The sequence below is a fragment of the Macaca nemestrina genome, chromosome 7, assembly GCF_043159975.1.
Source record: "Macaca nemestrina isolate mMacNem1 chromosome 7, mMacNem.hap1, whole genome shotgun sequence".
Taxonomy (NCBI): Eukaryota; Metazoa; Chordata; class Mammalia; order Primates; family Cercopithecidae; genus Macaca; species Macaca nemestrina.
Window position 1 is genome coordinate 55,405,658 of NC_092131.1, and position 16,381 is coordinate 55,422,038.

The 16,381-nt window shown below is 40.2% G+C and overlaps 1 protein-coding gene across 1 annotated transcript in view; it reads left to right on the forward strand.

The window, feature by feature from the left end:
- LOC105481816 (endoplasmic reticulum oxidoreductase 1 alpha) overlaps positions 1-16,381 on the forward strand; it is a 59,109-nt gene that overhangs the window by 12,887 nt on the left and 29,841 nt on the right. The window contains exons 2-6 of the mRNA XM_011741564.3: positions 360-479; positions 2,496-2,579; positions 6,865-6,903; positions 15,531-15,607; positions 15,702-15,775. Coding sequence (XP_011739866.1) covers positions 360-479; positions 2,496-2,579; positions 6,865-6,903; positions 15,531-15,607; positions 15,702-15,775 — 394 coding nt within the window. The remainder of the gene's footprint in view (positions 1-359; positions 480-2,495; positions 2,580-6,864; positions 6,904-15,530; positions 15,608-15,701; positions 15,776-16,381) is intronic.

The following is a 16,381-nucleotide window of genomic DNA, read 5'->3' on the forward strand; positions in this document are numbered from 1 at the left end:
TTTGAGTTAGATGCCTACCCTTGGTCAGGTCAACTATGGCCTGGAGGGCAGAGTTACAAAATAAATGGTTGCCAGGGGACCAACTCTGTGTGTGTGTGTGTGTGTGTGTGTGTGTGTGTGTGTGTGTGTGTGAGATGAGCTCTGCACACCTTACAGAAGTATCCAATCCATTCCTCAGTATATAGCAAGAGCAGCAGTATTACTAGATTATTGTCATACCCCATCTCAAGAAACTATGTGGGAGGAGGGAGGATAAGGACTGGTTGTATAGGGGGCTGTTTCCTAATAACCACGTGAGGAAAAAGAACCCTGTTGCATTTAGGACATTTCAATTTAATATTTCATTTTCTTTGTAACAGGTTAGTGGTTACTTGGATGATTGTACCTGTGACGTTGAAACTATTGATAGATTTAATAACTACAGGCTTTTCCCAAGACTACAAAAACTTCTCGAAAGTGACTACTTTAGATATTACAAGGTATTTTTAATTTTAATTTTTTTATATATGAATGCTTTAAATGGATAATTACATTTTCTTAAGAATTACTGAGCTTCAACATTGTAGTTGTTAATTAAAATTGATATAGGCTTTGTTAAGAAAATTCAGTTCATGGCCGGGCGCGGTGGCGCAAGCCTGTAATCCCAGCACTTTGGGAGGCCGAGACGGGCGGATCACGAGGTCAGGAGATCGAGACCATCCTGGTTAACACGGTGAAACCCCGTCTCTACTAAAAATACAAAAAACTAGCCGGGCGAGGTGGCGGGCGCCTGTAGTCCCAGCTACTCAGGAGGCTGAGGCAGGAGAATGGCGGGAACCCGGGAGGCGGAGCTTGCAGTGAGCTGAGATCCGGCCACTGCACTCCAGCCTGGGCGACAGAGCGAGACTCCGTCTCAAAAAAAAAAAGAAAAAAAAAAAAAAAAAAGAAAATTCAGTTCATAAGAGTGAACCATGTGATTCTGAAACCATCCATTGGATAATTTGAGTAACTGAATTTTACACAATTGAGTTAGAACCTAGTTGGTTAAATTTAAGTTAGGACAGAAATTATTATATATTGTTATCAAAATGGTGAGATCATAATTTTCTAAAACATCAGATTGGTTTCAATTAATTAAAATAATTAAATATTTTTTGTAGAATCATGACTTTATCCTGACCTATATTATTTTAACAAATGACTTGTGCTGTTTTATCTTGAGATATCTACTAGAAGAGTTTAAAAAACCTGACCAATGGAGTATTTAGTTGTAGTCAGAGTTTACAATTGTCTATTCTCTATCTGTTAACTGTTTCTTGTTTGAAAAGAATGTGAGTCGAGCTACTTTGGTTCCTAGTTGCCCTCTGTTCAGGGTCTATTTAATGGCGGTCAGTGTCTTTTTTTTTTTTTTTTTGAGACCGAGTCTTGCTTTGTCGCCCAGGCTCGAGTGCGGTGGCGTGATCTCTGCTCATGCCAACTTCTACCTCTCGGGTTCAGGCAATTCTCCTACCTCAGCCTCCTGAGTAACTGGGATTACAGGCACCTGCCACCACACCCGGCTAATTTTTATATTTTTAGTGGAGATGGGGTTTTGCCATGTTGGCCAGGCTGGTCTTGAACTCCTGACCTCAGGTGATCCATCTGCCTTGGCCTCCCAACGTGCTGGGATTACAGGCGTCAGCCACCATGCCCAACCCAATCTGTGTCCTTTTTTTTTTGAGACAAAGTCTCACTCTTGTTTTTTTTTTTTTTTTTTTGAGACGGAGTCTTGCTCTGTGCCCCAGGCTGGAGTGCAGTGGCACGATATCGGCTCACTGCAAGCTCCGCCCCCACGGGTTCACGCCATTCTCCTGCCTCAGCCTCCCGAGTAGCTGGGACTACAGGCGCCCGCTACCTCGCCCGGCTAATTTTCTTGTATTTTTAGTAGAGACGGGGTTTCACTGTGTTAGCCAGGATGGTCTCGATCTCCTGACCTCGTGATCTGCCCGTCTCGGCCTCCCAAAGTGCTGGGATTACAGGCTTGAGCCACCGCGCCCGGCCTCACTCTTGTTGTCTAGGCTGGAGTGTGGTGGTGCAACCTCGGCTCACCGCACCCTTCGCCTCCTGGTTCAAAGCGATTCTCCTGCCTCAGCCTCCCAGGTAGCTGGGATTACAGGCACCTGCCACCATGCCCGACTAATTTTTGTATTTTTAGTAGAGATGGGGTTTTTCCTCATTGGCCAGGCTAGTCTCGACCTCCTGACCTCAGGTGATCTGCCCGCCTTGGCCTCCCAAAGTGCTGGGATTACAGCCATGAGCCACCGCTTCTGGCCCAGTCTGTGTCTTTCTAACCAAGTTTACCAATTTATACCAGCTTCACATTTATGCAGTTGTTGGAAACTGGCAACAGAAGGTGGAAGAAATAATATGTTTGCAATTGATAACGTGACCAAGTTATAGCACCATAATTTGTAACTGGCAATTATAATTTTGGGATTCTGATTTTTATCATTTTTTTTCCTATTACTATTTTACAGGTAAACCTGAAGAGACCATGTCCTTTCTGGAATGACATCAGCCAGTGTGGAAGAAGGGACTGTGCTGTCAAACCATGTCAATCTGTAAGAACCATGTATACATTTAAAAACTGTTACATGTTTTTTCATCCATTACGACTTTTTGCTTTATTTATTTATTTTAAGAATTTTTTTTGAAAAAATAGAGATGAGGTTGCCCAGGTTGGTCTTGAACTTCTGGGCTCAAACAATCCATCTGCCTTAGCCTCCCAGAGTGCTGGGATTACAGGTGTGAGCCACTGTACCCGGCCCATTACAACTTTTTAAAGGGGGCCAATATAACTAAAATAATCGTGCAGTCCTTAGTTTAAATATAACATTCAATATTTATACATTAAAAACCCAAACTTATAAAACCAATTTTGAATTACACTGCCTTCATAATAATAGAATTAACATTTTGTGGTTAATATAGTCCTTTGACTTATTAGGGAGATTGATAGTAGTTCTTTTGGCTTGATGTTTGTTTTTCCTCTTACATCTTTTACTGAACCAAGTTATGTATGTAGCATAATAAAATGAAATTAATTGAAGTATAAACAAAATTCTGTCCCCCCTTTTTTTAGGTGTATTTTTGCCTTGGATTTCCTGGGGTGTGAGTGGACAAAACACCTGGTTTTACTTAGGAATTTTCAGAGCTTTAACATTTGAAGTATCCTACTGTGAAAATAGAGTTTTAAAAATATTTTTGAGGCCGGGCGCGGTGGCTCAAGCCTGTAATCCCAGCACTTTGGGAGGCCGAGACGGGTGGATCACGAGGTCAGGAGATCGAGACCATCCTGGTGAACACAGTGAAACCCCGTCTCTACTAAAAATACAAAAAAAAAAAAAACTAGCTGGGCGAGGTGGCGGGTGCCTGTAGTCCTAGCTACTCGGGAGGCTGAGGCAGGAGAATGGCGTGGACCCGGGAGGCGGAGCTTGCAGTGAGCTGAGATCAGGCCACTGCACTCCAGCCCGGGCTACAGAGCAAGACTCCGTCTCAAAAAAAAAAAAAAAAAAAAAAAAAAAAAAAAAAAAAAAAAATATTTTTGAATGACAATTTATTCCCTTTAAAAGTACATCTTTTTATTTTACTTTTAAAATAAAGTAGACCTTTTCTTTTTTGAGATGGTGTCTCACCCTGTCGCCCAGGCTGGAGTGCAATGGCACCATCTCAGGTCACTGCAACCTCCGTCTCCTGGGTTCAAGCAATTCTCCTGCCCTAGCCTCCCAAGTAGCTGGGATTACAGGTGTGCACCACCACCTCCAGCTAATTTTTTGTATTTTTAGTAGAGACAGAGTTTCACCATGTTGGCCATGTTGGTCTCGAAAGTTGTCCATTTTAACAGTTTTTATGTGCACAGTTCCGTGGCATTAAGTATGTTCACATTGTTATGCAACCATTGCCACCATCTATGTCTAGAACTTTTCATCTTCCCAAACTGAGACTGTAAACTGTTCCTAATAATAAGTCTTAATTTCTCCCTCCTCCTAGTCCCTGGCAACCACCATTTGGGTTTTCTTTCCAAATTTGACTATTCTAGTACTTCGCATTACGGGAATCATACAATATTTGTCCTTTTTTACATGGTTTATTTCACTTAGCACAGTGTTTCTAGCCTGATACATGTTTGTAGCATGTATCAGAATTTGATTCCTTTTTTTTTTTTGCTCTTGTTGCCCAGGCTGGAGTGCAGTGGTGTGATCTCAGCTCACCGCAACCTCCGCCTCCCAGGTTCAAGTGATTCTCCTGCCTTAGCCTCCCGAGTAGCTGGGATTATAGGCATGCGCCACCATGCCCAGCTAATTTTATATTTTTAGTAGAGACGGGGTTTCTCCATGTTGGTCCACGTTGGTCAGGCTGGTCTTGAACTGGTGACCTCAGGTGATCTGCCTGCCTCGGCCTCCCAAAATGCTGGGATTACAGGTATGAGCCACCATGCCCAGCTTCGATTCCTTTTTCAGGCTGAATAATATTCCACTGTATGCCTATACTATGTTTTGTTTATACATTCACCTGTTGATGGACTTTTGGGTTATTTCTACCTTTTTGCTATTGTGAATAATGCTGCTATGCACAAATATTTATTTGAGTCCCTACTTTAGTTTTTTGGGATATATACTTAGAAGTGGAATTGCTGGATCATGTGTTAGTTCCATTTGTTTTTTCTGAGGATCTGCCATGCTGTCTTCAGCAGTGGCTGTACCGTTTTACATTCCTACCAGCAATGCACAAGAGTTCCAGTTTCTTCACATTATTGACAATACTTTTACTTTCTGTTCTTTTGGATAATAGTTATCCTAGTGGGTGTGAAGTGGTATTGTGGTTTTGGGTGGTTTAATTTTACATATGTAAATATTGTTATCCAGACTTATCTAGCATGTGGAATTAAGGCCAATGTCAAATACTATTTATGGGCATTTTACCATGAGAATGAGAAGCATGTTTTTTGTTACATTAATCCTCATATAGACACAACTTACTGAAAATTAAAGGATTAATTTATGAAATACTTTGTTACTATCAAAGCATAAGCATATCATTAAAGTGATATTAACAATGTAAACATTTTGTATGCTAAGTTTTACGTTTATAATTTAGTAATAGAAAAAATTAGTTGGGGAAATTTACCAGTATCCTAGTTATATGAATTAGTAAAAATCCTGAAATATGGTAGATGCTTAATAAAGACATTTAATTATACTTCTTCATTAAATGAACTTTTTATTAATATTAGAAAATATAAATATTTTACAGTTATTGCAAAGTCAAATCTCATCTTGAGATAGCAATTATTTCAGATTATTATTGATGAGGTGTAGAACTAGGAGATGCCATTTGGAAAAGAAGATTGGAGGGAGCAGAAACGCTGAAAATACTGTAGCATAAAATAATAGCTTATTGATTCCATCAGTTGACAGATTGATGAATGAGATGTATTTCATTGTAAATCCTAGAGAAAACCAATTTTAGCATTTGAGAAATGTTAAATATATATTTATTATTTGATTTGAATGTATAGAAGTGCTATAAAAGAATCAGGTGAAAGTTACCAATTTGCACTGAAAAATTGAGTCAGGATCTGGTTATTTTAAGCTTCTGCAGAGCTGGGAAGAACTGAAAGGCAGAATGCCTTTCATGCCAATACTCTTTTGTTTGTTTGTTTGTGTTTTTTGCTTGTTTTTGAGACAGGGTCTCGCTCTGTTGCCCAGGCTGGAGTGCAGTGGTGTGATCTCGGCTCACGGTACCCTCTGCCTCCTGGGCCTAAGCAATCCTTTCACCTCAGCCTCCCAAATACCTGGGACTACAGGTGGACTACAGGCACACATCACCATGCCCAACTAATTTTTTGTACTTTTGGTAGAGACAAGGTTTCACTATTTTTTTTATTTATAAGTTACACTCTTTTCTTTATAAGTTACCCAGTCTCAGGTGTTCCCTCATAGCAATGCAAAATGGACTAACACATTTATGTTACTTTATCAGACTCTTCCCCATCTCATCTTCTATTCCACACTCCCCACAATATTGCCAGTTAGCATTCTAACTCTGATCTAATTGTGGCACTTCTCTGCTAAGCTAACATTATCTGTATTTACAAACTAAGAATATTTTTAGATGGATAATATCTTCCAAAGATTTGGCTCCCAGTTCTGCAGTGGGAAGAAGCATGGTGCCAGCATCTGCTTGGCTTCTGGTGAGGCCTAAAGCTTACAATCATGGCAGAAGGCAAAAAGGGAGCTGTCATATCACATGGCAAGAGAGAGCAAGAGAGAGCAGGGAGGTGCCAGGTATCAAGTGAACTAATAGATTAGTTCTAGATAATAGAACTTACTACTTCTAGATAATACAGCTAATAGATTAATTCATTACCTCATAGATGGCACCATGCTGTTCATGAGGGATCTGTCTCTGTGACCCAAACCCCTGGGTTCCAAGAACCCAGAATATCTGGCCATCACAGAAAACAAAACAAAACAAAATTCTACTAAGGACCACTGGAGTAATATCAAAAGAACACAGGTATGAATATCAAGTTAGCACTCAGTGGATCTCCTAGTGGCCAAATATGGAACAATTTGAACATCAAAAGGAATAATAGCTAAATGACTATTTTTACATTTCCTTGCTGTAATATACATAGTGTATGCTCAGCAATCCATAGAATAATTTGTTCTTGAATTTTTATTTACTTTTAAGAAATCATATAAATACTACCTAACTATTCTGTTAAAAAATCCAACTTCGATAATTTGTTTTATGGATTTTTCTCATAAATCATAGAAATTTAAGATACGTTTTAAAAAGACAGAATAAATGCCATCTAAAAACATATTTTGTCTTTTTCAGGATGAGGTTCCTGATGGAATTAAATCTGCGAGCTACAAGGTATGTACGTATACCTATTGATGTGTCTAGTATCTTAATGAAAAACTTAAAAAACCTGCCTTGTACATACTATCCCATTTATCTGCTTCCGGCGGTGAAACCCTTTGAGAAGTATTTATACTGAATAGCTCTCATTCTTTTTGTTTGTTTTTGTTAACGTTTTATTTTATTTATTTATTTATTTTAGACATAGTCTCGCGCTGTTACCCAGGATGGAGTGCAGTGGCGTGATCTCAGCTCACTGCAGGCTCTACCTCCCAGGTTCACGCCATTCTCCTGCCTCAGCCTCCCGAGTAGCTGGGACTACAGGCACCCGCCACCACACCTGGCTAATTATTTATTTATTTATTTATTTTTTTGAGACGGAGTCTCGCTCTGTCGCCCAGGCTGGAGTGCAGTGGCCGGATCTCAGCTCACTGCAAGCTCCGCCTCCCGGGTTTACGCCATTCTCTTGCCTCAGCCTCCCGAGTAGCTGGGTCTACAGGCGCCCGCCACCTCGCCCGGCTATTTTTTTGTATTTTTTAGTAGAGACGGGGTTTCACCGTGTTAGCCAGGATGGTCTTGATCTCTTGACCTTGTGATCCGCCCGTCTCGGCCTCCCAAAGTGCTGGGATTACAGGCTTGAGCCACCGCGCCTGGCCAATTTTTTATATTTTTAATGGAGATGGGGTTTCACCGTGTTAGCCATGATGGTCTTGATCTCCTGACCTTGTGATTCGCCCGCCTCGGCCTCCCAAAGTGCTGGAATTACAAGTGTGAGCCACCACGCCTGGCCAACATTTTATTTTTTATATATTTTATTTTATTTATTTTTTTGAGATGGAGTCTCACTCTGTTGCCCAGACTGGAGTGCAATGGCGTGATCTCGGCTCACTACAACCGCCGCCTCCTGGGTTCAAGCGATTCCTGTCTCACCCTCCAGAGTAGCTGGAACTACAGACACCTACCACCATGCCTGGCTAATTTTTGTATTTGTAGTAGAGATGGAATTTCAACATGTTGGCCAGGCTGGTCTGGGACTCCTGACCTCAGGTAATCTGCCCGCTTTGGCCTCCCAAAGTGCTGGGATTACAGGTGTGAGCCACCGCGTCCAGCCTGTTTAACATTTTATTATGGAAAGTATCAAAGATAAAATAGAGGGAAAAAAATGTATCTGAAAGTCCGTACTTTATTCAGATTTTGTTTTGTTTTTTTTGTTTTGAGACGGAGTTTCGCTCTTGTTGCCCACAGTCTGCAGTGCAGTGGCGCGATCTCGGCTCACCACAACCTCCGCCTCCCGCCTCCCGGGTTCAGTGATTCCCCTGCCTCAGCCTCCCGAGTAGCTGGGATTACAGGCATGCGCCACCATGCCTGACTAATTTTGTGTTTTTAGTAGAGATGGGGTTTCTCCACGTTGGTCAGGTTGGTCTCAAACGCCTGACCTCAGGTGATCCGCCCACCTTGGCCTCCCAGAATGCTGGGATTACAGGTATGAGCCACCATGCCTGGCCTAGATTCCACAATTGTAATAAACTCACTTTACCACATATCTGTTCATCTGTCCATCCTTGTAGCCATCCATTAGAACATCTTATTTTTTGGATGCATTTCAAAGTAAATTGCAGGCATCAGTATACCTCCTCCTAAATATGTCATTAACTAGATGGATCCACATAAGTAGAAGTATATCATTAACTAGAGTCCAATATTTGTTTATGTGTACTTTTGATAAAAGTATTTTTTTTTTTTTTGAGACGGAGTCTCACTCTGTCACCCAGGCTGGAGTGCAGTGGCCCGATCTTGGCTCACTGCAAGCTCCGCCTCCCAGGTTCATGCCATTCTCCTGTCTCAGCCTCCCAAGTAGCTGGGACTACAGGTGCCTGCCACCACGCCTGGCTAATTTTTTGTATTTTTAGTAGAGATGGGGTTTCACTGTGTTAGCCAGGATGGTCTTGATCTCCTGACCTCATGATCCGCCCGCCTCGACCTCCCAAAGTGCTGGGATTACAGGCGTGAGCCACCGCACCCGGCCTGATAAAAGTATTACCATACAATGAAATATGCAAATCTTAAGTGTGCATTTGCTGAATGTTGACAAATGCATATACCTGTGTAACCTAGGCTTCTATTAAGATATAGAGTGTTAGCATTATTCTACAAAGTTTTCTCATACCTATGCCATTCAAACCACACTCCTTCTTCAGAGGTAACCACTGTTTTGAACATTTTCCATCGTAGATTCTAAACTAATTTTGCCCATTTTTAATTCCATGTTTTCTTATACACACACAGAGTCAAAGAATGAAGTCATAGCTTTTGACTTGGTTCCAGTGGCAGAATAACTTTGCACATAGTTGAATGGTGTCATTATCAACTGTTTCATTTCATTTAACAAATCGCTTGAGGCTGGGCACATGGTGGCTTACCAGTGCTTTTTGGAGGCCACCATGTGAGGATTGCATGAGGCCTGGAGTTCAAGACCAGTCTGGGTAACATAACGAGACCCATCTCTACAAATAAAAACTAAAAAAAAATTAACCAAGTGTGGTGATGCCTGCCCACAATCCTAGCTACTCAGGAGGCTGAGACCAGGAGGAAGCTGAACCTAAATGTCCAGGTTACAGTGACCTATGATTACGTCACTGCACACCAGCTTGGGAGACAGAGAAAAAAAAATTGTTCGATTTATTTCATTTAATCAATGGACTGAAAGTAAAACTTTTGGAAGTTCATTCTGTTGAAGGAAAACATTATCACTATTGTGAATGCTAGTATAAATTCAGTTAAAGCTCAAAATTGAAGGTAAAATATTTTGTGGTAGTACACATATAAATTTTGATAAAAGCAATGTTCTGGGTAAAAACCAATGTCCTTAATAAATCAAGAAATCTATGAAACAGAAATGCATTTATAATAAAAATATACAAATAATTCATAATTGTGTCCACACAAGCTGTGATATTTTGCCAGTTAAGATAGGAGCGGTGATAAGCTGAGTGTGTGGCACGCAGCTGTGGTCCTAGCTGCTCAGGAGGCTGCGGTGGGAGGGTTGCTTGAGTCCTGGAGGTAGAGGTTGCAATGAGCTGAGATTGTACCACTGCACTTAAGCCTGGGTGACAGAACCAGATCTTGTCTCAGAAAAAAAAAAAAAGAAAAAAAAAGGAGTAATTGTCAAAGTTAGTATGTGATTTGTATACATACTAAGTTATGATTGTGAAATTTTTGAGATTAAGCTGATGCTGAAAAAATTTACTTTGGTATGGTTTCAGTATGATAGTACTTATTTTGCTGTCTGTTATCAATCAGATTTTATAAATGTTTTGAGGCTTCGAGGAACTACTTTGTAAAACAACCCAAGAGCTTCTTAGTAGTATTGATCAGTTTTTAATAAATGAACCTCTCCAAGTTTTTATTGCAATTTGTTCTAAATCAGTGAAAAATTAGTATCAATGAATGGAATGCATAAAGAAGAAACAAAGTTTAGCTGTTAAGGTTTAACAAATTGCAATTATGACAAAGTGGCTGGATGTGGTGGCTCATGCCTGTAATCCCAGCACTTTTGGAGGCCGAGGCAGACAGACTGCTTGAGACCAGGAGTTCAAGACCAGCCTGGGCAACATGGTGAAACCCTGTATCTAGAAAAAATTTCGAAAATTAGCCATGCATGGTGGTATGCACCTGTAGTCCTAGCTACTCAGGAGACTGAAAGGGGAAGATTACTTGAACCTGGGAGGTTGAGGCTGGAGTGAGCTATGGTCATGCCATTGCACTCCAGCCTGAGCGACAGAGCGAGACCCTTTCTCAAAGAAAAAAAAAAATCATTATGACAAAGCTTGTAAACAAAGGCCTTTAAATTTATTCCTACAAAAACTAGAGAGAAATCAAACACATTAAATGAGGAAAGTCCAAATGGTGTTTAATATGATTCAGAAATTGTGTTCTGAAATGTTATAAATGTGTTTGGGAGTATCTCCATTAGTGGCAAGAATATCCTCTTGATAGAACTCTGCTTTGAATTGGATATGTTTATATTCTGACCTGAGATGTAATGAAATTGAGGATTACAATTTCATTGTATCTAAGTTTGACCAAACTTTTTTTATTTTGTTTTGTTTTGTTTTGTTTTTTGGTCAGACACAGGGTCTGTCTCTGTTGCCCAGGCTGGCATGCAGTGGTAAGATTATAGTTCACTGTAACCTGGAACTCCTGGGCTCAAGCAATCCTGCCACCTCAACCTCCTGAGTATCTGGTACTATAGGCACATGCCACCATGCCCAGCTAATTAAAAATTTGTTTTGTAGTGATGGGGTCTTGCCGTGTTTCCCAGGCTGGTCTTTAACTCCTGGCCTCAAGCAGCTTTTCCACTTTGGCCTCCCAAGGTGCTGGGATTTCCGGCATGAGCCACCACACCCACGCTTTAAATTTGTCCAAACATTTAAAAATAATCAAAAAATAAAGACAACTTATTTGATGTTTTGTCTTAAAATATTTATTGAAGAAATGTACTTTAGGGGCAAAAGAATGGAACTTGTGAAAATATTTGGGTTAAAATACTTCCACATATTTACCTAAAGAGAGAATGTTTTTTCTTTTTTTTATTTTACTTTGAGACTGTTTTCTCAATTAAAAAATTATATCTCAGCCAGGCATGGTGGCTCACGCCTGTAATCCCAGCACTTTGGGAGGCTGAGGCGGGTGGATTATGAGGTCAGGAGTTAGAGACCAGCCTGACTAGCATGGTGAAACCCCATCTTTACTAAAAATACAAAGAATTAGCTGGGCATGGTGGCAGGTGCCTGTAATCCCAGCTGCTTGGGAGGCTGAGGCAGGAGAATCACTTGAACCTGGGAGGAGGAGGTTGCAGTGAGCTGAGACTGTGCCACTGCACTCCAGCCCGGGCAATAGAGTGAGACTCTGTCTCAAAAAAAAAAAAAGAAATTATATCTCACTTTGGGAGGCTGTGGTAGGAGGACTGCTTGATCCCAGGAGCTTGAGACCCCAGGCTAGGTAACATAGCACAACCATGTCTCTAAGAAAAATGAAAAATTAACCAGGTGTGGTGGCATGTGCCTGTAGTCCTAGCTACTTGGGAGGCTGAGGCAGGAGGACTGCTTGAGCCCAGGAGTTGGAGGTTGCAGTGAATCATAATTGTGCCCCTGCACTCCAGCTTGAAAGACAGAATGAGACCCTGTTTCAAAAAAATAAAGCAAAAAACCACACACAAAAAATTACATCTGCCGAGAAGGAAAAAAATTTTATCTGTAGAAGGCATCGATCATTTCAAATTGATCAACCATAAAATGTAACTTTACAAAATGTTTGTAAATTGATCAACCATAAAATGTAACTTTGAAGAAGGTTATGGGCAGGTTTTTTTTTTTTTTTTTGAGACAGTCTTGCTCTGTCTCCCTGGCTGGAGTACAGTGTCGGCTCACTGCAACCTCCACCTCCCAGGTTCTAAGCGATTCTCCTGCCTCCGCCTCCAGAGTAGCTGGGATTACAGGCACGTGCCACCATGCCTAATTCTGTATTTTTAGTAGAGACAAGGTTTCACCATGTTGACCAGCCTGGTCTCAAACTCCTGACCTCAGGTGATCCACCTGCTACGGCCTCCCACAGTGCCAGGATTACAGGCATGAGCCACCGTGCCCAGCCTGATTATGGGCAATTTTATGAAAAATTAAAAGTAATAACATATTGGAAAAAAGTATGTTCTTCAGAAAAATGCTAATGACATAGTATCAGATGTGACTAGGAAGCTGATTAAATTATTAAGCAGCAACTAAGAATGGTTATTTTGTTCAGTTTATTTTTAAATATTTGGGTAATTGCAATAGTAAGATTTTAAAATTTTTGTTTTAATATACTTAGGTATATGTTATTTTTTAAACAAATTTTGTTCGTTTTTGGTAGGTATTTTTAATCTTTTTTTTTTTTTTTTTTGAGATGGACTCTTGCTCTGTCGCCCAGGCTGGAGTGCAGTGGCGTGATCTCGGCTCACTCCAACCTCCACCTCCTGGGTTCAAGCAATTCTCCTGCCTTAGCCTTCTGAGTAGCTGGGACTACCGGTGCATGCCACCATGCCCAGCCAATTTTGTTTTGTATTTTTAGTAGAGATGGGGTTTCACCATGTTAGCCAGGATGGTCTTGATCTCCTGACCTTGTGATCCACCCGCCTCGGCCTCCCAAAGTGCTGAGATTACAGGTGTGAGTCATCGCGCCCAGCCAGTATTTTTAACTTTTTATTTCGATATAATTGCCAACTCACAGAAAAGTTGCAACATTAATATAAAGACATTTTGTACACTCTGCAGATTCACTACATTTTTATATTTTACCACATTTATTTTTTGTTTTATGTTTATATGTGTATATATATCTATACACACACACACACACACACACACACATATATATTTATTTGAGATAAAGTCTTGCTGTGTTGCCTAGGTCGTTCTTGAACTCTTGGACTCAAGCAATCCTGCCACTTCAGCCTCCGAAAGTATTGGGATTACAAGTGTGAGCCACCATGCCTGGCCACATTTGTTTTACCATACTTATTGTGTGCATATATGGACACACAAAAAGCATGATAAAATAAATGGACATTTGTATATGTGTATTATATATATAAAATACACATTTTTGTGTATATATATGCATGTATTTTTGCATATGTACACATTTTTGTGTGTATATATACACACAAAAAAGTATATATATATACTATATAATATCTAACACTATATATGTGATATATATTTTATGTGTACTATATAATGTCATATATTTTTATACATTATATATAATTTTCTGAGCCATTTGATTATAGGTTGAACATATATCCTTTTGTCCTTTAATACTTATATATGAAATAATTTTATTTTTAAAGATAGTTTTTGAAGCAAGCTGTCTTATGTTGTCTTACATGTTTATACCAATATAATGAAACTAAGTTGTCACTCAATAAATAAATATTTCAAAAAACTATATCATTTTAGTTATTTTAGGGTTCATTTATTTTAGTGTCCTTGTCTGGAAAGTGGTTTGTATAGTTGTCCTAACAATAAGGCCAAAATAGACACTCAATAAATGTTTGTTGAGTGATTGAATTCGTGGCCTCCCAGTGTTGTCCTTCACCTGTATGATGAACTGGTGTGTTATGAAATCCCATAAACCAACTTGCTTACCTTATGCCATGTACAGGCCTAGTAGAATATATATGTAAAGTGAGTTGGACATTGAGAGGAAATATGATTGTTAAAGAATATATTTTGGAAACCTAAAAATGTTGGATTTTGTTTTTTTTTTTGAGCTGGAGTCTCGCTCTGTAACCCAGGCTAGAGTGCAGTGGCATGGTCTGGGCTCACGGCAACCTCCGCCTCCCAGGTTCAAGCGATTTTCCTACCTCAGCCTCCTGAGTAGCTGGGATTACAGGCGCGTGCTACCATGCTCGGCTAATTTTTTTTGTATTTTTAGTAGAGACGGGGTTTCACCATGTTGGTCAGGCTGGTCTCAAACTCCTGACCTCATGATCCCCACTTCGGTTTCCCAAAGTGCTGAGATTACAGAATATTTTTTCTATGACATGGTTGGTTCCCAGGCATTCTTAGCATCATGGCATGGGATGGACTTTAGACACACGTGATTTGGTCCAACTGCTTATTTTATGGAAGAGAAAACTGATGCCCACACTTACGTCATTAGAAAAGTAAGACAGTGCCTGTTGACCATTTACCGCATGACTTTCTTAAAACCTTGAAGATTTTATTCGTGGGCAGTTTAGTAATGAGTTATCAGAACTGTATTCTTTATTTTGTGAACATAATAGTAAATTGTGTTCCCCCCAAAAAACAAGAGGCAAAGTGTTTTATTTTTATTTTTTGAGACGGAGTCTCGCTCTGTTGCCCAGGCTGGAGTACAGTGGCGTGATCTTGGCTCACTGCAAGCTCCACCTCCTGAGTTCACGCCATTCTCCTGCCTCAGCCTCCTGAGTAGCTGGGACTACAGGTGCCCGCCACCATGCCTGGCTAATATTTTGTAGTTTTAGTAGAGACAGGGTTTCATTGTGCTAGCCAGGATGGTCTCGATCTCCTGACCTTGTGATTCACCCGCCTTGGCCTCCCAAAGTGCTGGGATTACAGGCATGAGCCACTGCGCCCAGCCAAAGCATTTTATTTTTTGGTTTCAGGAGGAACATGAAAACTTTTTTTTTTTTTTTTAAAGTCTTGAAGCCAAGATGAAGGTGCCAGCTATAAAAAGAGCCTCAGAGGCTGTGCGTGGTGGCTCACACCTGTAATCCCAGCACTTTGCGAGGCCGAGGTGGGTGGATTGCCGGAGGTCAGGAGTTCGAGATCAGCCTGGCCAACATGGTGAAACCCCGTTTCTACTGAAAATACAAAAATTAGCTGGGTGTGGTGGTGCATGCCTGTAGTCCCAGCTATTCCGGAGGCTGAGGCAGGAGAATCGCTTGAACCCAGGGGGTGGAGGTGGCAGTGAGCCAGAATCACACTATTGCACTCCAACCCTCCATCTCAAAAATAAATAAATAAATAAAATCAAAAAAGAGCTTCAGATAACTTCTAAATTTTAAAAAAGTTTTAAAGATGCAATAAGTTATAGTCTATTTATTCCCTTTTTCACTTTAGTATTCTGAAGAAGCCAATAATCTCATTGAAGAATGTGAACAAGCTGAACGACTTGGAGCAGTGGATGAATCTCTGAGGTTTGATTTTATTTTTCAGTAGTATTTCATGTTTCTTTATGTTACATATTAACTTATAAAATAGTAATATTATTTTTTTTTTCTTTGTTTGAAGTGAGGAAACACAGAAGGCTGTTCTTCAGTGGACCAAGCATGATGATTCTTCAGATAACTTCTGTGAAGCTGATGGTATAATATTTTTGATAGTATGCATTATGTTTAAAATTATACCTAAGAAATTTTTTTAAAAAAATTATTTTAATCTGGGCATGGTGGTGTGTGCCTGTAGTCCCAGCTTTTCTGGAGGCTGAGGCAGGAGAATCACTGGAGCCCAGGTGTTTGAATCCAGACTGGGCAACATAGTAAGACCCCATCTCAGAAAAATGTTATTAAAGAAAAAAGCTCAGTTTCTAACAGTTTGGTGGTTCTTCAAAAACCTAAACATAGAATTACCATATGACATAACAGTTCCTTTCCTAGGTATGTACTCAAAAAAATTAAAGACAAGGACTCAAACAGATAGCAAAGCAATAATGTTCATTGTAGCCAAAAGGTCTTAACAACCCCATTGTCCAGCAGTGTTTGAGTGGATAAACAAAATGTGGTATATAAAACACACAGTGGAATACCATTCAACCAGAAAAAGGAATGAAGCTCTGATATATAGTACAACATGGATGGACCTTGACAACATGCTGAGTGAAATAGGTCAGGTACCAGAGGGCAAGTATTAAATGATTTCACTTATATGAAATGTCAACAATAGGCAAATTCATAGAGACAGAAAGTAGATTA